General features: G+C 41.6%; 1 protein-coding gene across 1 annotated transcript in view; it reads left to right on the forward strand.

Annotated features, from left to right (window-relative positions):
• The window catches only part of LOC117357167 (pentraxin fusion protein-like), a 191,589-nt gene that overhangs the window by 139,428 nt on the left and 29,017 nt on the right, over positions 1 to 23,144 (forward strand). Inside the window, exons 13-14 of the mRNA XM_033937539.1 lie at positions 8,780 to 8,922; positions 15,404 to 15,448. Of these exons, the coding sequence (XP_033793430.1) occupies positions 8,780 to 8,922; positions 15,404 to 15,448 (188 nt within the window). The remainder of the gene's footprint in view (positions 1 to 8,779; positions 8,923 to 15,403; positions 15,449 to 23,144) is intronic.

Consider the following 23,144-nt stretch of genomic DNA (forward strand, 5'->3'; position numbering starts at 1 on the left):
GGCTCCGCCAAGACATCACTCAGCTCCCTAAGCACCCTGGGGTGCAGGTTGTCCGGCCCCATTGCTTTGTTAACCTTGAGCTATGACAGCTCACCGTAGACACTGCTGGGCGTAAACTCAAAGTTACTAAACGGGTCAACTGAGCCAACCCTTGTCTGTAGCTGAGGGCCGAGCCCTGGCGCTTCTCGGGTGAAGACTGAGCAGAAGTATTCATTTAATAGTTGGGCTTTTTCCGAATCCTTTTCCACATAGTCTCCGTCTGGTTTCCTAAGACGTACAATCCCGCCTGAGTTTTTTCTTCTATCACTGATATACCTGAAGAAGGATTTATCTCCCTTCTGGATGTTCTTTGCTAGAGACTCCTCCATGAGGAATATAGCCTCCCTGACTGCTGTTTTGACGGCTTTTGATTTGGCCAGGTAGTCTGCTCTAGAGTCCTGCTTCCCTGATTGTTTGTAAGAGATGAATGCTTTTTTCTTCTTCTTGATCAGGTCTGAGATCTCCGCAGTAAACCACTGTGGCTTATTGTTCCTTCGCCGTTTACTTACTGATTTTACATAGCGGTTTGTTGCTTCTTGTATGGTTGCTTTCAAAGTCGACCACATGTCTTCCACGTTATCGGTTTCTTCTTGGCTCTTTCTCATTCAGTCAGTTAATCCTCATCCATACTTGCCCCTATCGACCGTACAAGTTACAAGTTTATTAGAATTTGATGGATCGCTTAATCGGTTTGCTAAGCGATGTACAAAATTATTAAAAGAAAAGTGAGAATTACAAAAAGGACAAACCAAATGACAAAATTCTTAGAGACAAGACAAACTTGAGTTGGGAGGAAGGGGAGGAAAAGTTACAATTCTATTTAGAAGAAAAACAAAAAAGGAAAAGAACAAAAGGAAATGGGATAGTTAAAATTTAAAAATATTAAGCAAATCTAAAGTTCAAGCATTATAAGCATCTTTAAAAAGATAAGATTTTAACGATTTTTTAAAGGAGGAGAGGTCTTTTTCATTTTTAATATAATAATAATAATAATAACTTTATTCTTCTATACCGCCATAGTCAGATGACTTCTAGGCGGTTCACATCGAAGAGGACTGGACAATCAGTGAATTACAGAAAGCAAATGGTGAAGGTACAACATAATGTGGTAATGAATTCCACCATTGGGGGCCCATTACAGAGAACATATCGGATCTTCTCGTGCCTACTATTTTCAAAGAGGGTATAGATAAGAGATTTTGGAAGGATGACCTGAGTGGACGTATTGTCTTATGGGGTATTAACATTCTGGCTATGAATTGAGGTTCATTATAGGTTAGGGTTTTAAATATTAGCAACATGAGCTTAAAAAGGATGCGATGATTGATAGGGAGCCAGTGAGAATTGATCAATAATGGCATGACGTGGTCATATTTCTTAGCGTTATATATTAGTTTAATAGCTGTATTTTGGATAAGTTGAAGTCTTCTTTTTACTTTTTGGGAGATGTTAAGTAGTAGTGAGTTGCAGTAATTCATTTTAGCTATAATCAGTGAATGTATCAGAATATTAATCGATTTGGGCTCAAGAAATTTGGCGATTGATCGTATTAAACGCAATTTATAAAAACATATTTTGACTATATTATTGATATGTTCGTGGAACAGTAGTTTATCATCGATTATGACCCCAAGAATTTTTAAGGTGGAAACGGACTCTAGTGAGATGTTATTTAGAACAAATGGGGTCTTCAAGCTTATGTCTTTTTTCCAAGTAAAGATCATGGATTTTATTTTATTTATGTTTAATGCTAATTTGTTTGAGTTAAGCCAGCTTTGTATTGTTTCAAGTTTTTTATTTATAGAGAGAATATCATTATTGTTTCCTGGGTCGAGAGGGTGAATAAGTTGGATATCGTCGGCATAAGAGAAGGAAGTAAAACCAATTGACTGACAGAGACTCAGTAATGGAGAGAGGAAGATGTTGAACAGAAGAGGCGATAGTATAGATCAGTGGTCTCAAACTCGCGGCCACATGCGGCCCCCCCAGGTACTATTTTGAGGCCCTCGGTATGTTTATCGTAATCACAAAAGTAAAATAAAACAATTTCTTGATCATATGTCTCTTTAGCTATAAATGACAATATTATTATTAAGACTTAGCCAAAAGGAAAGATTTATAAACTATAAAGAGTTTTACCTCATGCAAAATTGTTATTTCTTTAATAAGACATTAACTATTTTTTCTGAGGCCCTCCATGTACCTACAAATTCAAAATGTGGCCCTGCAAAGGGTTTGAGTTTGAGACCACTGGTATAGATCCTTGGGGAATCCCAAAAGATGAAGAATAAGGATTGGAGTATTCGTTATTGAACTTAACAAAAGAGTTACGATTGGAAAGATAAGACGTGAACCAATTAAGCATTTGGTCGCTAATTCCTATCGATTCTAGCCGACTAAGAAGTAGATCATGGTCTATTGTATCGAACGCTGCGGATATGTCTAAGGAAAACAGAGCCACAGATTTGTGGTGATCTAAAAAATAATGAATATTAGTTATTAAGCCCATCAGTGAATATTCGGTGTTGTGAAATTTACAAAAACCTGTTTGGTTGGGGTGTAAAGCATTGGTTGTTTCAATAAAGTCAGAAACCTGATTAAATATCAGTTTTTCTGTTAATTTGGCCAAAAAGGGGATATTGGCAATTGGGCGATAGTTTGTAGAGTCATCTATACTAGTTTTGTGGTCTTTGAGTATCGGAGTGATGATGGCGGTTTTCCAAAGGGAAGGGACCGATGTAGTGAGTAAGCTTTTTAGGATGATTGAGTGAATAAAAGGTCCAAAACAATGTAAGAATTTTTTTAGGTAAAGTGGGGGAATAATTTCGGATCTTGAGCTTTTTAAGTTGATTTGTTGAAAGAGAGTTTCAATATCTTTAAGGGAAGGAATTTTGAACTTAGAACATTTGGCAGTTGGAATAAATTCAGTTTGTTGGTTGCTTGTAAAACTACTAACTGAGTTAGAATGAAATGCATTTCGGATGGTTTTGATTTTATGATTGAATGCTTCGGCTATGTCCTGTGCTTTTAAGGTGGATTTTTGAAGTGTATTACTTCCTATATTCTTCAGAGTGATAGATTTTAAAGTGTTATATAGGATAGATGGTTTTTTTGCTTTATAGATTTTGTCTGAGTAATATTTATTTTTGGCCTGGTTTATTTTGGTTTTATAGATAGATGCCTTTTCTCTATACTTTCGAAGATTTATTTGAGATTTAGTATGATGCCATTTTCTTTCTAGAGCGCGAAGCTGTTTTTTTATAAGATGGAGCTCTGCCGTATACCAGGGATTAGCTATTTTACGTGGCGATATAGTTTTTGAGATTATTGGCGCTTTACTGTCTAAAAAAGATTGTAGGGAGGAGTTCCAAGATGATAGTTGATCTTCAATTGAGTTAAATGTAGCAGTTGTAAAGGATGGGTCGAGGAAAGTCAAAATGTCAGTAGTTTCTAGGTTGGAAAAGTCTCGATATGAGATAAGCTTAGTTTCTGATGAAGTTTGATATGTTATTGGTTTAGGGAAACGAAGGTTGAAAGATATGAAGTAATGATTGGACCAAGGCACTGGTGAGACTAGTGGAACAGAGTACACAAAATATTGGGATCTAGTAGAGAAGATCATGTCTAAAGTGTGGTTGGCTAAATGAGTTGGGCCTTCTATAATTGGTAGTAAGTTCAAAGGGTTAAGGATGTTTAGTATATCCAAGGTTATAGAGGTGTTAGAGAGGTCATCAAAATGGATATTGAAGTCCCCTAAGATTAGAGGAAGGGAAGTAGAGGAGCAGAAATCGAATAGTAGATCTTGGAGCAAAGTTAATTTTGTTTTGTCCTACTGGTGGAGGGATGTAGAGTAGTAAAAAATTGAGGTTAATGTTTGAGTTGAGCTTGAGGTGGAGATATTCAACAGGGGCATTTCCAATAGAGTGATCACTGAGATTAATGAGGTTGTTTTGGAATATGACAGCTAGGCCGCCGCCTTTGTGATTATGGCGATAATTCGAGAGATAATCATAGTTAGGAGGACAACAATAGGAAAGATATGCTTCATCGCCTTCAGTAAGCCAAGTTTCAGTGATAAAAAGTATGTGTAATCCCTGATGGAGGATGGCATCTTTTAAAAGGTGATATTTATTTTTGATAGATCTTGCATTGATAAGTCCTAATTTCAAGGATTTATTTTTGAAAGAGATATTTGTGAGATGGGGTGAACCGGTGGATACCGAACTAAGATTGATAGACAGAGGAGAAGTTGGGATTTCTAATAAGCATGAGTGTCGAGGTGTTGTTGTTCTATAATTTGGGGGGTGATGGCCCCAAAAAACTGGGATGTTATTGCTAGTTGTAGGCATAAGGGTGATTTAGGAATCCAATGAGAAAAATATTAAAAAAAGAAGAAGACTAAATGCCAATAGGAACCCAAATATGGGTATTAAGTTGGGGTGAAAGATTAATTTTAACGGCGCCCTCAGCTAGCGCACGAAGGAGCGCGCAAAAGGAGCAGATCCTGCTCCTTTTGCGTACACCGCAGGAAGCCCAAATATGTAGGGCATCAGCTGACCTGGTGGGGGAGGAGTCCGGCACGCCGACGCTTTGCGGCGGCAGAAGAGGAAACAGTAAGCTGGTGGGGGAGGAGTCCGGCACGCCACCGCTTTGCGGCGGCAGAAGAGGAAGCAGTAAGCTATGAAACAAAATTAAATAATAGCAGAGTTAAAAACAAAGATAAAATTCTAAATTCAATTAAAATATGCTTGCAGAGTGCAGTAAGGCAGTGCAGTAGTACCTATTATCCATTCAATTTTCCAACCTTCCAATTACCACTAATAATAATAACAGTTTATATACTGCAGGACCGTGAAGTTCTATGCGGTTTACAATGATTAAAAGGTATTACAGATCGAGTGGAATAAACAAAGTTCAGAGTTAGTGAATAACAGTTCTAAAGATCATTTGTTGAGGACTAAGATTGTATAGGTCAGTTACCTAAGTACTTCAGGAACAGATGTGTTTTTAGGCGTTTCCTGAATTTCCTATAAGTAGTAGGCATGAGCAGTTGTTCCATGTCTTTACCCCATAATTCTGCTTGATGTGAGAAAAGATGTTGGTGATGACTTTTAAATTTACAACCTCTACCACCCATTTCATCCATTCATACTTCCTTAAGCTAATCTCGCTAAATTAATCATTTAACACAGCAAAGTCAGATATAGGGGTAGACATCTGAATATGCAGCTGCAGCAAGTGAATAGCAATGAGTCATCAATATCACCATATTGGTTAAACTCGACCACCAAATGTGTTCTCCAATGGTCCTCCCAGCTCTACTCTATTCATCTTGGCTGCCAAAGGCATTATGTAACAGGCATTATGTAACAAATCTTCCCCTTCCTCATTGTGATATGAGCAGCACCACTGGTCCTGTTGACGCCCCACAGGACTGCACTCTTAACTTAAGAGATATGGCAACAAGGGCTGAAGCCTGAAACACAAGCAATGGCTGATAGCAGATGGATTGAGGTGGTTGTGTGCATATCCAGTGAGGCAGATTATGGCTTTAGGAAGGCTGGGAGCCTAGCAGTCTCTTGATGGCTGCATTGATGTCACCACCGGTGGCTTTCAGGGCCTGCAGGTTGGCCTCCTGGTTGATAAAGCCCATGGCATTCAGCTGCTCCAGCTGATAGAAGCGCACTTCTGGATTCTGCACCTGAGAATCACTATTAGCCAGCATCCGAATTATCTGCTGCATGAGTTGCTGCTGCTGCCCCCTTCTGGCATGGAGGTGGAAGATGATAGACTCTCAGGGTTTGTGCTTCCTCTGGTGGAAGGGGGTGTTCCAGGCAACCCAAATGAACTGAGACTGGGAACCAGCCCTTGCGCCTCTGTTTGCCGCGTCTGAAGTTCCTGCAGGATTTGTATCAGAAGAGCCTCCGGGTTCTGCATTTGCTACAGAAACGCTGGTAGCTGAAGCCATAGCTGCTCCTGGATCTGACTGATCCCAAGAAAGAGAGACTTGTTCCGATCATCTGTGCTAAGTCTGGGTTTTGCCTGTGCAGTGTTCAGAATTCAGCCCTAAAAGAAGGAGAGCCTCAGCATATAGAAAAAACACCACGGAGGTAAAATCTCTATGAGCCAGGAACATCCAAATCCATGAAAATCTCCTGCAGAGGAGAGCAGAACACCAACCGATCCAGCAGCAGCACAAAAACAGTTTGAGGAATAATAATAATAATAATAATAACTTTATTTTTGTATACCGCCATACCCGGAGGAGTTCTAGGCGGTTCACATTGATTAAACAAGGTTACAAGTGGTTTACATCAATTGAGCGGGGTTACAAGCGGTTCAATATCAAATTGATCAAAGTTGCCAGGAGGGGTGAGGGAAGGATGTAGAGGGGGAAGGGGTTGTTTAGATAGAAGGGGCGTTAGGATCCTGGTCTTGGAAGAGGCGGGTTTTGAGTAGTTTTCTAAAGCCGAGGTAGTTGGGGGAAGAGCAGAGGTAAGTGTTATAACCTCTCAGTGTTCCAAGCCTCTTTCTGATAATCAGTCATTCTTTAGTGTTCAGTGTTCTTTAGAGTGCTCAGAGAGTAAAAAGAACTTAATTCAAGTTGCAACTGACTAAGCCATTTAAGACCAAAACAGCAAAAAAACCCAAACAACCCAAAAACCAACTTTATATAAAACAAATATTGCCAACATAAAATAAAAAAAGAAGGAAAATAAGTAATTATTGAAAGTCACATCTCTATTCTTATTCTTAGGACATTCCATCTTCATGTTGACTAATGTATTATTGTAATTTTAATGGATCCTCGTAGTATATTGTTTTGTTGCAGTGAGTGACCTTCATCTTTGCAGGAAAAAATAATCCATACAACGCCTCCATTTGTTTCAGCTTGGGGCAAAGTGCCAAAAATTGTTTTCTTTTGTCAACCGTGGCCTTGGCATAATCAGGAAAAAAAAACCAGTTTAGAATCCTGCCACTTTATACTCTTTTTCTCCTTGGCTACTTTTAAAATTTACATCACTTGTGTGAATCTCAGTAACTTAAAAATTATGGGTCTGGGGCCAGTAGCAGTATTATTTTTCTTGGAAGGGATTCTATGAGCCCTCTCAAATTCTAGAGATGGAGAAAAATTCACAGACAGCACTTAGGGAATAAAGTCCTTCGGGAAACCTACCATATCTTGCCCCTCAATATTTTCAAGAAGTCCCAGAATTCTGATATTATTTCTTCTTTCCCGATTTTCCAAATCTTCCAGTTTTTTTGTTAAGGTAATAATAGATTTATGATCCAACTGAGACTGGACCAGCTGTATCTCACAGGCTGAAATTCGCTGCTCACAACTATCCAATCTGGAATTGGATATTTGTATTTGATGAGTTAAATTTGTCAGCTCTTCCTGCAGTGAGGTTAACTTTAGAGAGTTATCCTGCATTGTCATTTGCACATTTTTCATTCCTTCTACCAGTTGTTCAAGTACTTCCATAGAATCACCTGGTAAAGGCAATTTTGAAGGAGTCAGTGGAGTTGGTTTCAATCTTTTGCTTTTCCCCTGAGAAGCAAATGCAGATTCCAAGCTTTGTTGTTTTCCTGAGGCCATCAGCGATAAAAAAAAAGTCAGTCTAAAGGGAATCAGAGTGTAATAAATATTCAGTTTGTGTGCCCAAGGGAGGAGCTCAGCAGCTACACAGCCATTCCTGTTGCAGCCAAGGTCCGGAATCTCCAATATAGGCTTCTGATGCGCACCTATGAAGATGTCTAGGCACACCTACCAACACCCAAGGCCACAGGAAGTAGCCTTGGGCATCCATAAGCATCTCTATGTGTCTCCTTAGGTGCAAGACTGATGCCTAAAATCCTGGCCCACATTTAAGGCATCTGTTAGAAAAAAAAAAAGACACAATTCACTAAAGGACGCTGATGCGTGATTGATACAATACATGTCTTATATACCACAATTCTCTGCAAAGGATCTTTGGGGTTTACAATAAAATTTAGATCAGGTTTTGGAAGTTACATTATTAGAGTGGGGATGGTTGTTGGGAGGAAGGGTGAAGATAAGAGAGTGTTTATACGGAGAAGACACGTGATCGGTGGCCACTTCTTAGGTGGCCACCAAGATCGTTTCCTTTAGAGAATCAGGCCCATTCTGTCCAGATGAAATAGGGCAAACTGGTAACACTTCTCATTTTCCAGACTGCTGAATATTACCCACCATTGTCACAAAGATAATTACTGCCAGATATTTTCAGCATGGAAAATTTTATCCCGTCTCTAAGAAATATTTTTTTTTAAATACTTCAGTAATACTTTTTCCACAGTTCCAGAAACTAGAGGGAAAAAAATGTTGTGGAATTCTCAAGAAATAAAACTACCTGACCTTGGCAGTGCAGTACACATTCAATATACAAGTTTTAGAAAGAAAAAGGGGAGGAAATAACTCATAAGCATTTGTCCAGAGAAAAAGACCCTAAGGAAAATAGAAGCTCCAAACTTCTGCATTTAGAATTAGAACTACATATATCATCTTGTAAGGGTAAAGACTGAAAAATAAGAAGCTATAATTATAAAGAGATCTCAAGCTAAGAAACTTTTGTTCCATAAGGAAACGCTTTTGGAGAAAAATTATTATCTTTCTTTATATTGAAGACTTGTCTGCCACTCCCTTCTTTTCCAACCATGACAGATGTTCAGTTTTCTTAGAATGGTCTGTTAAATAATGAATTACCATTTTTCCTAGGTGCGGTACAGTTTTTAGAATGGATTATGGCGAAACACTGTCTTTTTACTGCAAGGGGATGCAAGGCCAGTATATAAGCGTGATAATCCCTGAACGGAAAGATTACTTAACGCTGTGTGAAGTACAAGTCTTTGGTCTGCAAGGTAAGTGTGTTGCCATAATTTCAGATATGCATGTATTTTTGTAATATGTACAAGAACTTAATTTGAAGGATAAAGTAAGAAAGGATAGGCTTAACACAAGGCAGCAATTTTTGCATTTTACATTGTTGTGGTTAGCATAGTTAACAAAGTATGATATGGCCCATGAGTCTTCCAATGATGTGGTCACAGGTGGGCCAGAGCTCCCTTTGCTGTGGCTGGTGGGAATCCCTGCCAGCTAAAGTCCCCTTCTTGGTCAAAATTCTTCCAACCTTGGCAGCTGTCAGTCTCTTTGGCCTCTTCACATGTATAAAGGCTGGCAGCGAGAGTGACTCAGAGACACTGCTGTTGGCCACCTAGCTTGGAAAAGTTGTGGCCAGATGGTGGTCTTTATCTGGCAGGACTTTGGGATCCCAAACAGCTCAGAGATTTCTATTTTAAGTTTACACAGAAGGAAAGGGGACAAGGAAGGGGCAGATTGTGGAGGTGTGGCCTAGTAGTTAGAATTGCTACCTCAGCTCCTTCAGGTTGTGAGTTCAATCTTGATTCTATAAAGTCCACGTAAAGTTAGGCACTGATTCTATAAAACTTAAGTGCCTATTATAGAATAAAACTTAGGCAGCAGTCAGCATCCTAACATTTAGGCATTCCCAGTTTATTCCAGGTTTTTCTTTGCCTAAAGTTAGCCACCTAAATCAGAGCCTAATGGCACCTAATTCACAAAGAGGTGCTTAACTCGAAAACATTCCCATGATCCACCCCTACCCTTACCCATTTTTAGTGTAGGCCTTTTGGGATAGGTGCTTGCATTTTATAGAATCAAATTTTGAGAATTAGGCACCTATCTTTCAATGAAAGGCAAGTGTGAGGTGTTCAATGCCAATATCAGCACTGATTAAGCCTATTTATCAATTAACTTAGGTGCTGATATCAAGCACTCCAAAATATAAACAATGTCTCTCAGGTAAAAATATATAACATCTTGCTCAAATATTCCGTGGCTATGCATCGACAAACAGCATAGCCACATAGTTTTTGAGCAAGAGATCATATATTTTTACCTAACATAAGAACATGAGTAATGCCTCCGCTGGGTCAGACCTGAGGTCCATCGTGCCCAACAGTCTGCTCACGCGGCGGCCCAACAGGTTCAGGACCTGTGCAGTAATCTTCTATCTATACCCCTTTATCCCCTTTTCCAGCAGGAAATTATCCAATCCTTTCTTAAACCCCAGTATTGTACTCTGCCCTATTACATCCTCTGGAAGCGCATTCCAGGTGTCCACCACACGTTGGATAAAGAAGAACTTCCTAGCATTTGATTTGAAACTGTCCCCTTTCAACTTTTCCGAATGCCCTCTTGTTCTTTTATTTTTTGAAAGTTTGAAGAATCTGTCCCTCTCTACTCTCTCTATGCCCTTCATGATCTTGTAAGTCTCTATCATATCCCCTCTAAGTCTCCTCTTCTCCAGGGAAAAGAGACCCAGTTTCTCCAATCTCTCAGCGTATGAAAGGTTTTCCATCCCTTTTATCAGACGTGTCGCTCTCCTCTGAACCCTCTCGAGTAGTGCCATATCCTTCTTAAGGTACGACGATCAGTACTGGACGCAGTACTCCAGATGCGGGTGCACCATCGCCCGATACAACGGCAGGATAACTTCTTTATTTCTGGTTGTAATACCCTTCTTGATTATACCTAGCATTTTATTCTCTCTTTTAGCGGCTGCTGCGCACTGTGCCGTCAGCTTCATTGTCATGTCCACCATTACCCCCAAGTCCCTTTCTTGGGTGCTCTCATTCAATAAGATCCCTCCCATCGTGTAGTTGTGCCTCGGATTTCTGCTTCCCACATGTAATACTTTACATTTCTCAACGTTGAACTTCATCTGCTATCTCGTCGCCCATTCCTCTAGTTTGTTCAAGTCCCTTTGCAATTCTTCGCAGTCCTCTTTAGTCCGGGTTCCACTAAATAGTTTGCTGTCGTCTGCAAATTTTATTATCTCACTCTTCGTCCCTGCTTCTAGATCATTTATGAATATATTAAATAGCAGCGGCCCGAGCACCGAGCCCTGCGGAGCATCACTCGTGACCCTCCTCCAGTCCGAGTAGTGGCCCTTTAATCCTACCCTCTGTTTCCTATCCGCCAACCAGTTTCTGAGCCATCTATGTACGTCTCCTTCCACCCCATGGCTCTTCAGCTTCCGGAGTAGACGTTCATGAGGCACCTTATCAAAAGGCTTTTTGGAAATCTAGGTATATGATGTCTATGGGGTCTCCTCTGTCCATCTGTTTGTTAATTCCTTCGAAGAAGTGTAATAAGTTAGTTAGGCATGATCTCCCCTTGCAGAAACCATGTTGGCTGGTTATCAGAAGTTCGTTTCTTTCAAAATGTTCATCGATGTTTTCTTTTATCAGTGCTTCTGCCATTTTCCCCAGAACCGAGGTCAGACTCACTGGTCTGTAGTTTCCCGGGTCACCTCCTGATCTCTTTTTAAAGATGGGCGTAACGTTGGCTATCTTCCAATCCTCCGGGATCACACCTGTTTTCAGGGATAGGTTGCAAATTTGCTGCAGAAGTTCCGCTATCTCCTCCTTTAATTCCTTCAGAACCCTTGGATGGATTCCGTCCGGACCCGGGGATTTGTCAGTTTTTAATTTTTCTATCTGCCTGCGCACATCTTTAAGGCTCACTTCCATGGATGATAATTTTCCTGCTTGATTTCCATTGTAGAATTGTTCAGGTTCCGGTATGTTGGTTGTGTCTTCGTTTGTAAATACAGACGAAAAGAACATGTTAAGTCTTTCCACAACTTCTTTCTCCTCCTTCACCACTCCCTTCCTGTCTCCGTCGTCCAGTGGTCCCACCTCCTCCCTAGCTGGCTGCTTCCCTTTAACATATTTTGTTACATAGCACTGTAAGATGATTGTTTTTGGAGTGTTTGAGCACCATGTATTGGATCATCATCTGTTCCCCTGAGGCAGGCTTTCATTATAAAGCCAAAATACGGATTGTGTTGGGTCTACAAGGGTCTGCAAGATAGATTGGTTGCAATATACTGTCTTTTTGACAACATGATATACTTGGTATTTTAAAAGTTAATTGTTTAAAAGTTAAATAAACTCTATTTTTCTCAGATTGATGTGTATGGTTCCACACAATTTGCACACACAGTTTAATTGAACAAAGAGCCAATTAGTATCTATGGTTGTTAGGACCCAATTATCGGTGCTAATTGGCAATAATTTGAATTTATAGGTGCATTTTTGTAGTCATTATTCTATAAATATTTATGTGTAAATTTGTATGTATGGATCCAAAAAAGGGGCATGACCATGGCAGGGGCATGGGCAGGTGTGTTGGGGTGTATGTTTCGTTATCTGTCCCTAGAGGACTGGAAAGAATCCTGTATCAGAAGACAACCTGGGTCTGACCAGGATCCTCAGCAAGAGACTTAATTTGCATATGAATCAGTGATACAGAAAGTGACTGATTTGAGAAGGAGAAGAAGGACTCTTGGGAAAGAGAAAAGGGGGCGAGCAGTGACTTTTACCCAGTTGACTAAAAGACTGTGGAGAAAAAGGACAAGAGAACTTTTGGAGGGTTGTGTCAGGACTGCACCCTAACCAATTAGGAGGGCGTCCATGAGAACTTGAGGACTGTCTTATCTAGCGAGGAAGAGCTTCTTCTAAAACTCTCGGGCAACCCTTGGGAGGAGGAACATTGGCATAACCATGGCAAAGGGCCTGTGAACTTGACTAAAGTAGTCAGAGCGTGGCCAAGGGTATTCAAACTGAACTAGAGTGGCCAGAGCATGGCCAAAGGTCTATGAACTTGACTAAAGTGGCCAGTGTGTGGCCAAGGGTCTTTGAACTTGACCCAAGTGACCTAGAGGACCTGAGTAAGTGAAAATGGCCGTGATGGATTACAGCGAATCAGGGGTGTTTCTAGAATTTGCATGAAGTGTTACAGAATATGGCGTATCCGTGCCTAATTTAGGCACAAGAATTTACACCAGGTTTCAGTTGAAATAAATCCTCATGCCCAAAATTGGGATAGATATCATTGCTAAACGCTGTTCTGTAAATTATGCCCAACTTTGAGCACCATTGATAGAAGAGCACTTAGCACTTATTTTTTTGTGCTCAAATTTGGGTGTCAAATTTGTAGAATTTAGGTCTTAGTTCATACCTTCCAAGGTAAGTTACTTGTAGATATTATAGGTTTTACATGAAAGCATGTAATTTTTTGACAGTTTAACTGACCCCCCTATTTATAGAGCTGGCTCTTAGTTAACTTACTACAAGAAGTTCTACCTAGAACCAAAGAAGCTTACTTTCCAGGACATAATCCACAGGTATGCATGGATCCAAAACCTTTGTCAGTTTACAGTTTATTTAAAATTTGATAAAAACGCTTAAGAAAATCTTCTAAATTACAATTTAAAGTAAGGGTACCAAAGTTTACAAAAATATACATTGAGAGAGATGACAGGAGCCTATGGGAGACTTTTACAGGTTGTGAGACCTATTTCTGCATTTTGCTGGAGTTGCTGAAGCATGGGCTTGTACCAACTGGTTTCAGTTCAGATGCTGAGATTCTAATGTGTGGCATGTGAGTGTGTAAATTTCTTGCTGTGAAGTTTCTCAAGGACGCCAACCAGTGCTGGAAAGACAATGAGCTATTTGATAGTGCTAAAAGCAAATGCAAGTCAGCAAGACACTCTATCTGGGAACCTAAGAACTGATAAAGTGATGCCAGGCTAATGCACTGATACTGATGTACCCGTGTGAAGAATGGAAACTTCAAGAAGAAGAAAGTTCCAGAAGCTATGCCAGTCCAGGGCCCCCCAGGGAAGAATGGAGGCATGGACTAGGAGAGGGTTAGATAGAGAGTTGGTCTGCTCCAATAGGATGAAACATATTCACAGCCAGGGTAATGATCTAAGACAAAGATACTTTCTGTATAAAACCCCATGCTGTGGCAGAGTTTCTTTAGAGAAGCTGCGCCATACTTACAGAAATATGCTGGCACTGTTTGTATGAGGTTTTTTTTTTCTCTCCATTGTATATGTCCATACTGATTTATTTCTGATTTGACAAATGCTGCTAAAATACTTATTACTAGAATAAAAAGTTATTTGCTTTGGAATATACAATGTAATCTTGTGGGTTTTATTTTTGGTTTTTTTTTTTCCTTCACGACAGATCCCCAGTAAGGTAAAGTAAGCAGCCTTATACTTCAACATTAATTCAAATAAAACTTTCTTTAGATACAGAAGACTTACGTAACATTCAATAGATATCGACTAACTGGTACAAATGGTATGGAGGGTCAGAACTATAATATTATAAAGAAAGTTCACATAAAAGGGGAAACAAGAGGAGGGGGATGAGCCTGGATGAGAGTAAAATTTGAAGAAGGCAGAAAAATATGATGAACAACTTAATGTGTAGATTTCATATACTAAAGGAAAGTAGAATTAGGTTTCAAATGTGTCCTTAAATAGGAAAGTTGTAAGAGACAACTTAAATTTGACTAATATAGATTCCTCTCTAAGATAATTAGGGAGTGTATTCCAAAGCTGGGGTGTGGTGACTGAAAAAAATCTCATTGCACCTTGTACCTATAATTTTTAAAGAAGGAACTGCAAGGAGGTTGAGAGCATTTGCACGTAGTATTCTGGTGGTAGAGTAGGGAATTAATAATCTATCGAGGAAGATAGGGGAGTGATTAAGACGGATTTTATATGAGATTCGATGAGAAATTGGCAACCAATGAGCATTTATTAAAAGGGACGTGACATAGTCATATTTCTTGGAGTTTGTTATAATTTTGATAGCAGAATTTTGTATAAGTTGTAGGCATCTTTATTTGTTTCTGCGTGATGATGCCTTTGAAAAGAGAGTTGCAATAGTCTAACTTAGAAATGCTCCTTCTGGCACACAGACACTAGACAAATAAATTGTTTTTAAAACTATACATATAAATCTAAACATGTAAAACTAGACATGTAAATCTGAATCGTGCACAGTTTATAAGGGGGGGTGTTGAGCCAGAAAAGTCTGCATGTTTTTCACATTTTCCAACGGTGATACACATACTTAATGAAAGATTTGTATGAATGAATGGACAAGCAATTTTGTTCATCTCTGTGGTATTTAAACCCAACTCAAATTTCAAAAACAGAGTTATTTTTTCCAATCATCTTTTTAATTACTTGGACATCTAGTTTTGTAAAATCTTGTTTTGAGCTTGCTTCTTACTAAAATGCTATTCCTACTGGATGTGCTGACAATAGAAAATATATTTTCCATCATCCTTAAACATATTTTACAAAAGGTACAGCCTGACCGGGACACCCCATTTCTACCTAGAAACGCTGTGCAAAATCAGGCTTTAAATGCAGGCGATCAGTATATATTTTTTGAATGTTGGACTCATTGCTGCTTATTTAGTCCTCTTCATTTTTTCTTTTCTTTTAAGAGCCAGGATTTACCCCTAAACCATTTGAAGATTATGAAGACTTAGGTAAGTGCCTGCAGATGATTTGTGAAGATGGGCTTAGCTAGGAGAGAGAAACTCATAACTATTAGCAGATAACTGGAACTTCACGTCCTAAATTTGTGACCAAGTTAAACTCATTTACATGTTTTGCCTCGCATTTTATTAATTATTTGCAAGAATGCTTGGGATTCCAAGAAGGTAACACACTTGGGACCAGCCCTACCAGTAGACGGATTAGGAATTGGCTGCAGAAATTGGGAAGTGGTGATGAGAAGCATCACTCAAATGCTTCTGTTGGAATGGTATTGAATCTAACAGCACAGACTCACACTCAAGCCCTGCCATGTCCTGCCCCCTCTGACAGGAAGTTTGCATCAGAAAGTAGAAGTTCACAGCAACATTTGAGTGTAGACCTGTTCTGAAAGGCGCCACACTGCACTGATTTTACTTTTATATATATTTCTGCCCAGGTAGAGGTAAGCAACAGTGGTAGCAGAAGGCCCAGGAAAGAGAAGAGGAAGGAGATGCTGGAAATGAAGGAGTAAGGAAAAGCAGATGAGATTCCAGATATTAGAGAGATAGAGGAGAGCAAAGAAGCTAGATGTGGCGAGGATAATGGAGAGGAGAGGAGAGGAGATGAGATACTAGATGTAGGGGGAGAGGACTAGAACAGGGCAGATGTTTTGCTGGACATCTTGTGGGTAGGGAGTGAAAAGGAGATGCTGGTCACCTGAGAGGGGTTGGATGGTGGAAGAGAAGGGTGATACTAACCACTTGGGGGTAGGAAGAGAGAGGAATGTTGGGAGGGAAGCAAGGGAGGGAGAAATGTTAGGCTACAGAGGGTGGGACCTTGAGTCACCCCTTATCATTTTAGAAATTGTATTGCTTCCTTCCTTGTATGTATTGGTTGGTTTCTCAATCATTCACTCTATTTGTCAGAATTATTTCCCAAATTTAAGGATGGGGACTGATTCTGGCATTTTATTATGAAAGACCAATGTCCATGGGAAAAATAAAAATTATTAACTTTTAGATAGAAAGGAGAGTGCACTTCCAGGAAAGTATTTTATCTTTAGACAAGCAGACAGCATATTTTCACATGTGGATGACGTTATCCATGGAGCCTAGTAGGGACAGTAAAAAGTGTAGTGTCACTTTAAGCTTTAGAATGCTTTAAGACTGCCAGCACCGTGCATGCGCAAGTGCCTGCTCGCGAGGTCGTCAGTTTTCATTTTCTGTGGAGTAAGAAGTATCTCATTTTTGTTCCTTCGAGTTTGCCTTCCTGTTTCTTTCTTTTTAAGTATTTTCATACTTCTCTTTTGTGTCTTTTCTTTAAAAAGAAAAAAAAACAAAACTTGCATATCCATCTCTTTATTTTTCCCTTTTTACAGGGATATTCAGCATTTCATTCCCTATCCACCTTTAAATTGCTAAATATCTTGCGGGGTTTCCCTGTTTGTCAACAAATCTCTTGAGCAATATGCGTCCTCTTTCTGCCTTTTACTTAAGAACATAAGCAATGCCTCCGCTGGGTCAGACTTGAGGTCCATCGTGCCCAGCAGTCCGCTCACCCGGCGGCCCAACAGGTCCAGGACTGTGCAGTAATCCTCTATCTATACCCTTCTATCCCCTTTTCCAACAGGAAATTATCCAATCCTTTCTTGAACCACAGTACCGTACTCTGTCCTATTACGTCATCTGGAAATGCAATAGGACAGAGTACGGTACTGGGGTTCAAGAAAGGATTAGACAATTTCCTGTTGGAAAAGGGGATAGAGGGGTATAGATAGAGGATTACTGCACAGGTCCTGGACCTGTTGGGCCGCCGCGTGAGCGGACTGCTGGGCACGATGGACCTCAAGTCTGACCCAGCGGAGGCATTGCTTATGTTCTTAAGTAAAAGGCAGAAAGAGGACGCATATTGCTCAAGAGATTTGTTTCAAGGCTAGAGTAAGATGGAGAACAAACTCATATCAAGTTGATTTTGCTACCAGACCTCAAACACCTTGTTAATTTTTTGTGCCCTTTCACTTTCCCAGTCAAAATAACAAGCACAAAAATCAGCCTGTTTTCCAGAGAATTGGTCATTGTGCAAGTATCTAAGGGGGCATAGCCCCTGAAGAAACCCTGAGTGAAACGGTTGGGCAGCTGTTGGGCATAAAGATAAGTGCCTTTCCTTTATTAAATCATAAGTACATTATCATTTTTTGAGCCTGTAAGAATAATCAAATGAATTAATATGTATAGTATATGTGATCATACCAAGACCTATGATGAACACATCACCCCTGTAAGGGCACGAAAAATTAACAAGTAGTGCCCCGGGTGTTGGTAGCAAAATCAACTTGATATGAGTTTGTTCTCCATCTTACTCAAGACATTTTATTGAACAGCTCAGTATTTTTCCTTATTTAGATTTGTTTCAAGGCTTGTCAGATGTACCTTCAAAGAGTTAATTTTTATCAGGAGGTCTGTCTCCCCAGTAAGCTACTATATTGTTCTGATTCTATACTCCATGGTTCCAACTTTCCTTCCTTTTAAATATATTTTTTTTCTTTTTTTATCCTCTAGGGCTATTCTTGTGGAAGGGATCCATGCTTTCTTTTGCTTGCAAAATTCCTTTTTCCTTTTATTTGTGTCTACCCTGAGACACGGCTGCTTTCAACTGCTCCTTTTGGTCTGCTAGTCCTTATCTGTGCATTTGCCAGTAGTCATTTCTTCTTTTCTTGAATTTTTTTGGCGTGCCCCTGCCACTGGGAGGTCATTTATTGTTTTTCAACCTCCATGCATATAGATTTTCTCAGAGTTCTCCCTTTTACCTCTAGTAGAGGATGGTGTTTGTCTGCTTTTTCTCTATGTTCCTTCCCTTACCTCTGCACTCTCATATCAGACATTATGTCTAGTGTTTTGCGAGGTAACGCACGTTTTATGTATCCTTGAAAACCAACTCTCCCTCCATTCCTTTTATTACAGGGAGCCCCACATGTGAGAATATGCTACCTGCTTGCCAAGGATAAAGCAAGGTGTTATCCAGGGACAGCAGACAGATATTCTCACAACCTGCCCACCTCTCCTAGTTGGCTTCTTCACTTGGGCATAGAACTGATGACCTCCCAAGCTAACATTGGGTGGGAAGACATAAGAACATAAGAATGGCCTTACTGGGTCAGACCAATGGTCCATCAAGCCCAGTAGCCCATTCTCATGGTGGCCAATCCAGGTCCTTAGTACCTGCCCAAAACCCAAGAAGTAGCAACATTCCAAGTTACCAATCCAGGGCAAGCAGTGGCTTTCCCAATGTCTTTCTCAATAACAGACTATGGGCTTTTCCTCCAGGAAATTGTCCAAACCTTTCTTAAAACCAGCTACGCTATCCGTTCTTACCACAACCTCTGACAATGTGTTCCAGAGCTTAACTATTCTCTGAGTGAAAAACTATTTCCTCCAATTGATTTTAAAAGTACTTCCCTGTAACTTCATCGAGTGTCCCCTAGTCTTTGTAATTTTTGATGGAGTGAAAAATCGATCCACTTGTACCCGTTCTACTCCACTCAGGATTTTGTAGACTTCAATCATATTTCCCTCAGCCGTCTCTTTTCCAAGCTGAAGAGCCCTAACCTTTTTAGTATTTCCTCATATGAGAGGAGTTCCATCCCCTTTAACATCTTGGTCACTCTTCTTTGAACCTTTTCTAGTGCCACTGTATCTTTCTTGAGATAAGGAGACCAGAATTGAATGCAATACTCTAGGTAAGGTTGCACCATAGAGTGATACAATGGCTCTTGTTAACCATAGCTTTTAAAATAATTCCTAGCATCTTGTTTGCTTTTTTGGCCGCCACTGCACATTGGATAGGTTTCATCATATTGTCTATGTTGACACTCAGATCCTGTTCTTGGGCGCTAACCCCCAAGATGGACCCTAGCATCCAGTAACTGTGATTATCCCAGGACAAGCAGGCAGCATATTCTTGACTGATGGGTGACGGCACCGACGGAGCCCCGGTACGGACAATTATAGAGTGATTGCACTCTAAGAACTTTAGAAAGTTCTAGCTCAGCCGCACCGCGCACGCACGAGTGCCTTCCCGCCCAACAGAGGCGCGCGGTCCCTCAGTTTCTTAGTTTCCGCGGAGCTAAGAAGACGCGTTTTTCAACGGCTGTTGAAACTTTTTTCTCTTTGCCTTCCCGCTCGCGTAAACTTTTGACTATTTATCTTATTTCTTTTCTTTTTCTATTTTGTAAAAAAAAAAAAAAAAAAAAAATCCTTCATTTTTTCTTTAAATTGATCTTTCCCCGGCGGGGCCTTCTGCCACCATCGAAGCCTCGGCCTTCGATTTGGCTGAAGCCGTTTTCCCTTTCATGCCCCCTCAACCGGGTTTTAAAAAGTGCCAGCGGTGTGCTCGGCCTATATCTCTCACGGACCCACACAACTGGTGTTTACAGTGTTTGGGTCCTGAGCATCAGGCCTCTACTTGCACCCGCTGTGCCACTCTAAAAAAACGGACATTAAAAAATCGCCAAATCCAGCAGCGATTACTGTTCGGTGCCGAGATGTCCGACCCCGTTCCATCGACTCCAGCTTCGGCACCGATTCAGTCGGCACCCTCTTCTTCGACGCCGCGTGATTCCGCACCGGCGTCTCACCAGTCAGGTAAGCCGGCTAAGAAGCCTTCCCCGCTGGAGCGTCCTCCGGTCTCGAGTGCAGTGAGTCCAATCCTGCCGACTGTGAGACGCCAGCGGAAGCGCTCCGCCCCTATAGAGGTGAGTCCCTCGACATCGGGCTCCTCATCTCCGGGGCGTCAAGCGGCACCACAGGTACCGCAGAAGAAAAAGGCGGTACCGGTGCCATCCCTTGATGACCGCATCACGGCCATCCTTCAGGTGCAGCTTAGGGACCAATTGAAACAGCTCCTCCCTGCTATCCTGGCTCCGAACCTTCCGGTGCCGGCCCGCACCGAGCTACCGGTACCGATTGTGGAACAGCCTATGTTACCTGCTTCCACTATTTCGGTACCGCTTCAACTAACCTCATCGGTATCGATGCCAGTTCTTGCACCGGAGCCGAGAGCTCACCATCAATCGGTACAGACTTCGGCACCGGTGCGACCGATAACATCTCCTGACTCGATATCGATGAGGTCGGGTAAGTCGGTGCGCAAAACCCGACACTTACAATCATCGACACCTGAGTCTCGGGACCATGCTTCCCATGTCAGGGATCCTGATCTGTGGGGAGACTCAGAGGAACCCTTTCTTTCTGAAGGCGAATGTTCCTCAGAGGAGGAGGATTCGGCTGTCCCTGACCCATCCTCCAAACAGGTCACTTCCTCTTTCTCCTGCTTTTTGAAAGAGATGTGTGACTCCTTGTCCATTCCTTTGGAGGCTGAATCCAAAAAGTCCAAAGCTTTTTTGGATGCCCTTGATTTTGACCAGCCTCCAAAGGAATTTTTGAAACTCCCTCTTCATGACATCTTGAGGGAGACTTTCTATAAGAATTTAGAGACTCCTTTAACTGTTCCAGGGGCCCCACGTAAACTGGATTCTCTATATAAGGTAATTCCCATTCCTGGGTTCGACAAACCTCAACTTCCACACGAATCCTTACTTGTCGAATCCACCCTTAAAAAATCTTCGGGAGCCAGTGTATATGCATCGGTACCTCCTGGCAGAGAGGGTAGAGCCATGGATAAATTTGGTAAGAGGCTCTACCAAAATGCTATGTTAGCAAATAGAGCTAGCAATTATGCTTTTCATTTTTCTTTTTATTTGAAGCATCTCCTTACCACCATGGCTTCCTTCGAAAAGTACCTTCCTTCACGAAAACATCACTCTTTTCATACCTGCTTGTCGTCTCTTTTTCAATTACGTAAGTTCATGGTTAGATCCATATATGACACCTTTGAACTTACATCCAGAGCGACAGCAATGTCGGTGGCTATGCGTCGCCTGGCCTGGCTTCGGGTATCCGAGCTTGATGTTAATCATCAGGATCGGTTAGCCAACGCCCCGTGCCTAGGGGATGAGCTCTTTGGGGAATCCATGGACTCAACCACACAAAAGCTCTCTGCTCATGAGACACGCTGGGATACCCTGCTTAAAAATAAAAAGAAGCCTCCTCCGCCAAAACCATATAGGCAGCAGTCGGCCTATCAACGCCGCTTCACAGCTCGGCCATTACCTACCACTGCTCAGCAACCCAGGCGTCAGAGGCAGCAACAACGTCAGCCTCCCAGACAGCAGCCACAGCAGCAACCTGTGAAACCACCTCCTCAGCAGAAGTCACAGCCCTTTTGACTTCATTCTCCACAGTATAGCCAGTATTCCTATTCCTGCTCTCCTGCCTCAACCTATAGGAGGTCGACTTTCTCTGTTCCTCAGCCGGTGGGAAGTTATCACTTCGGACCAATGGGTCCTCAACATCATCCGCCACGGCTACTCTCTCAACTTTCAGACTCTTCCATCCCAAAACCTGCCAAAAGAGTCTGCTTTGAACAGTCCTCAATCTGCCCTCCTTATTCAAGAAGTTCAATCCCTCCTTCTTCTGAACGCTATAGAAGAAGTTCCTTTAGATCAAAAAGGGCAGGGATTCTACTCCCGTTATTTTCTAGTCCCCAAAAAAACAGGAGATCTCAGACCTATTCTGGATCTCCGCGATCTCAACAAACATCTGGTAAAAGAAAAATTCAAGATGCTTTCTTTAGCCATCCTTTATCCTCTTCTCCATCAAAACGACTGGCTATGCTCCCTCGATCTCAAAGAGGCATACACTCACATACCGATCCATGTAACCTCAAGACAGTATCTCCGTTTCATGATCAATCATTGTCATTACCAATACAAGGTGCTGCCCTTCGGCCTTGCCTCCTCTCCAAGGGTCTTCACCAAGTGTCTCATTGTGGTAGCGGCTTTTCTACGCTCTCACCACCTCCAGGTCTTTCCTTACCTGGACGACTGGTTAATCAAGGCCACATCCGCTCAAGCAGTTCTACTGGCCACCAACCAAACCATCTTGTTTCTACGAATTCTGGGGTTCGAGATCAATCTACCCAAATCTCATCTCATCCCCACTCAGAGACTTCAATTCATTGGAGCGATCCTGGACACACTCCTCATGAGAGCTTTCCTACCATCCAATCGTCTTCAGACCCTTCAGTCTCTATGTCAGCAGGTGCTTTCTCTACCTTCCATCTCAGCCAGGCAAATGATGATACTCTTGGGGCACATGGCATCTACAGTTCATGTCACGCCCCTCGCACGTCTTCACCTGCGCACTCCTCAATGGACCCTTGCTACTCAGTGGTCCCAAGCGACGGATCCTTGCTCACGACACATATCTGTGACATCATCTCTTCGTCAGTCTCTTCAATGGTGGTTGGTATCCTCAAATCTATCCAGAGGTCTTCTGTTCCATCAGCCTCCTCATCAACTAGTCATCACCACCGACGCCTCTCTTTATGCATGGGGAGCTCACTTGAACGAGTTCCAGACTCAAGGTCTTTGGACAGCCCAGGAAAAGAAGCATCAAATCAATTTCCTGGAACTCAGAGCGATGTTTTATGCCCTCAAGGCCTTCCAACATCTTCTCTTTCCTCAGGTCCTTCTGTTGTGCACAGACAATCAGGTTGCGATGTACTACATCAACAAACAGGGTGGGACAGGCTCTCGCCTTTTATGCCAAGAAGCCCAAAAGATCTGGAATTGGGCCATAGATCACCATC

This window comes from Geotrypetes seraphini, chromosome 3 (genome assembly GCF_902459505.1).
Source record: "Geotrypetes seraphini chromosome 3, aGeoSer1.1, whole genome shotgun sequence".
Taxonomy (NCBI): domain Eukaryota; kingdom Metazoa; phylum Chordata; class Amphibia; order Gymnophiona; family Dermophiidae; genus Geotrypetes; species Geotrypetes seraphini.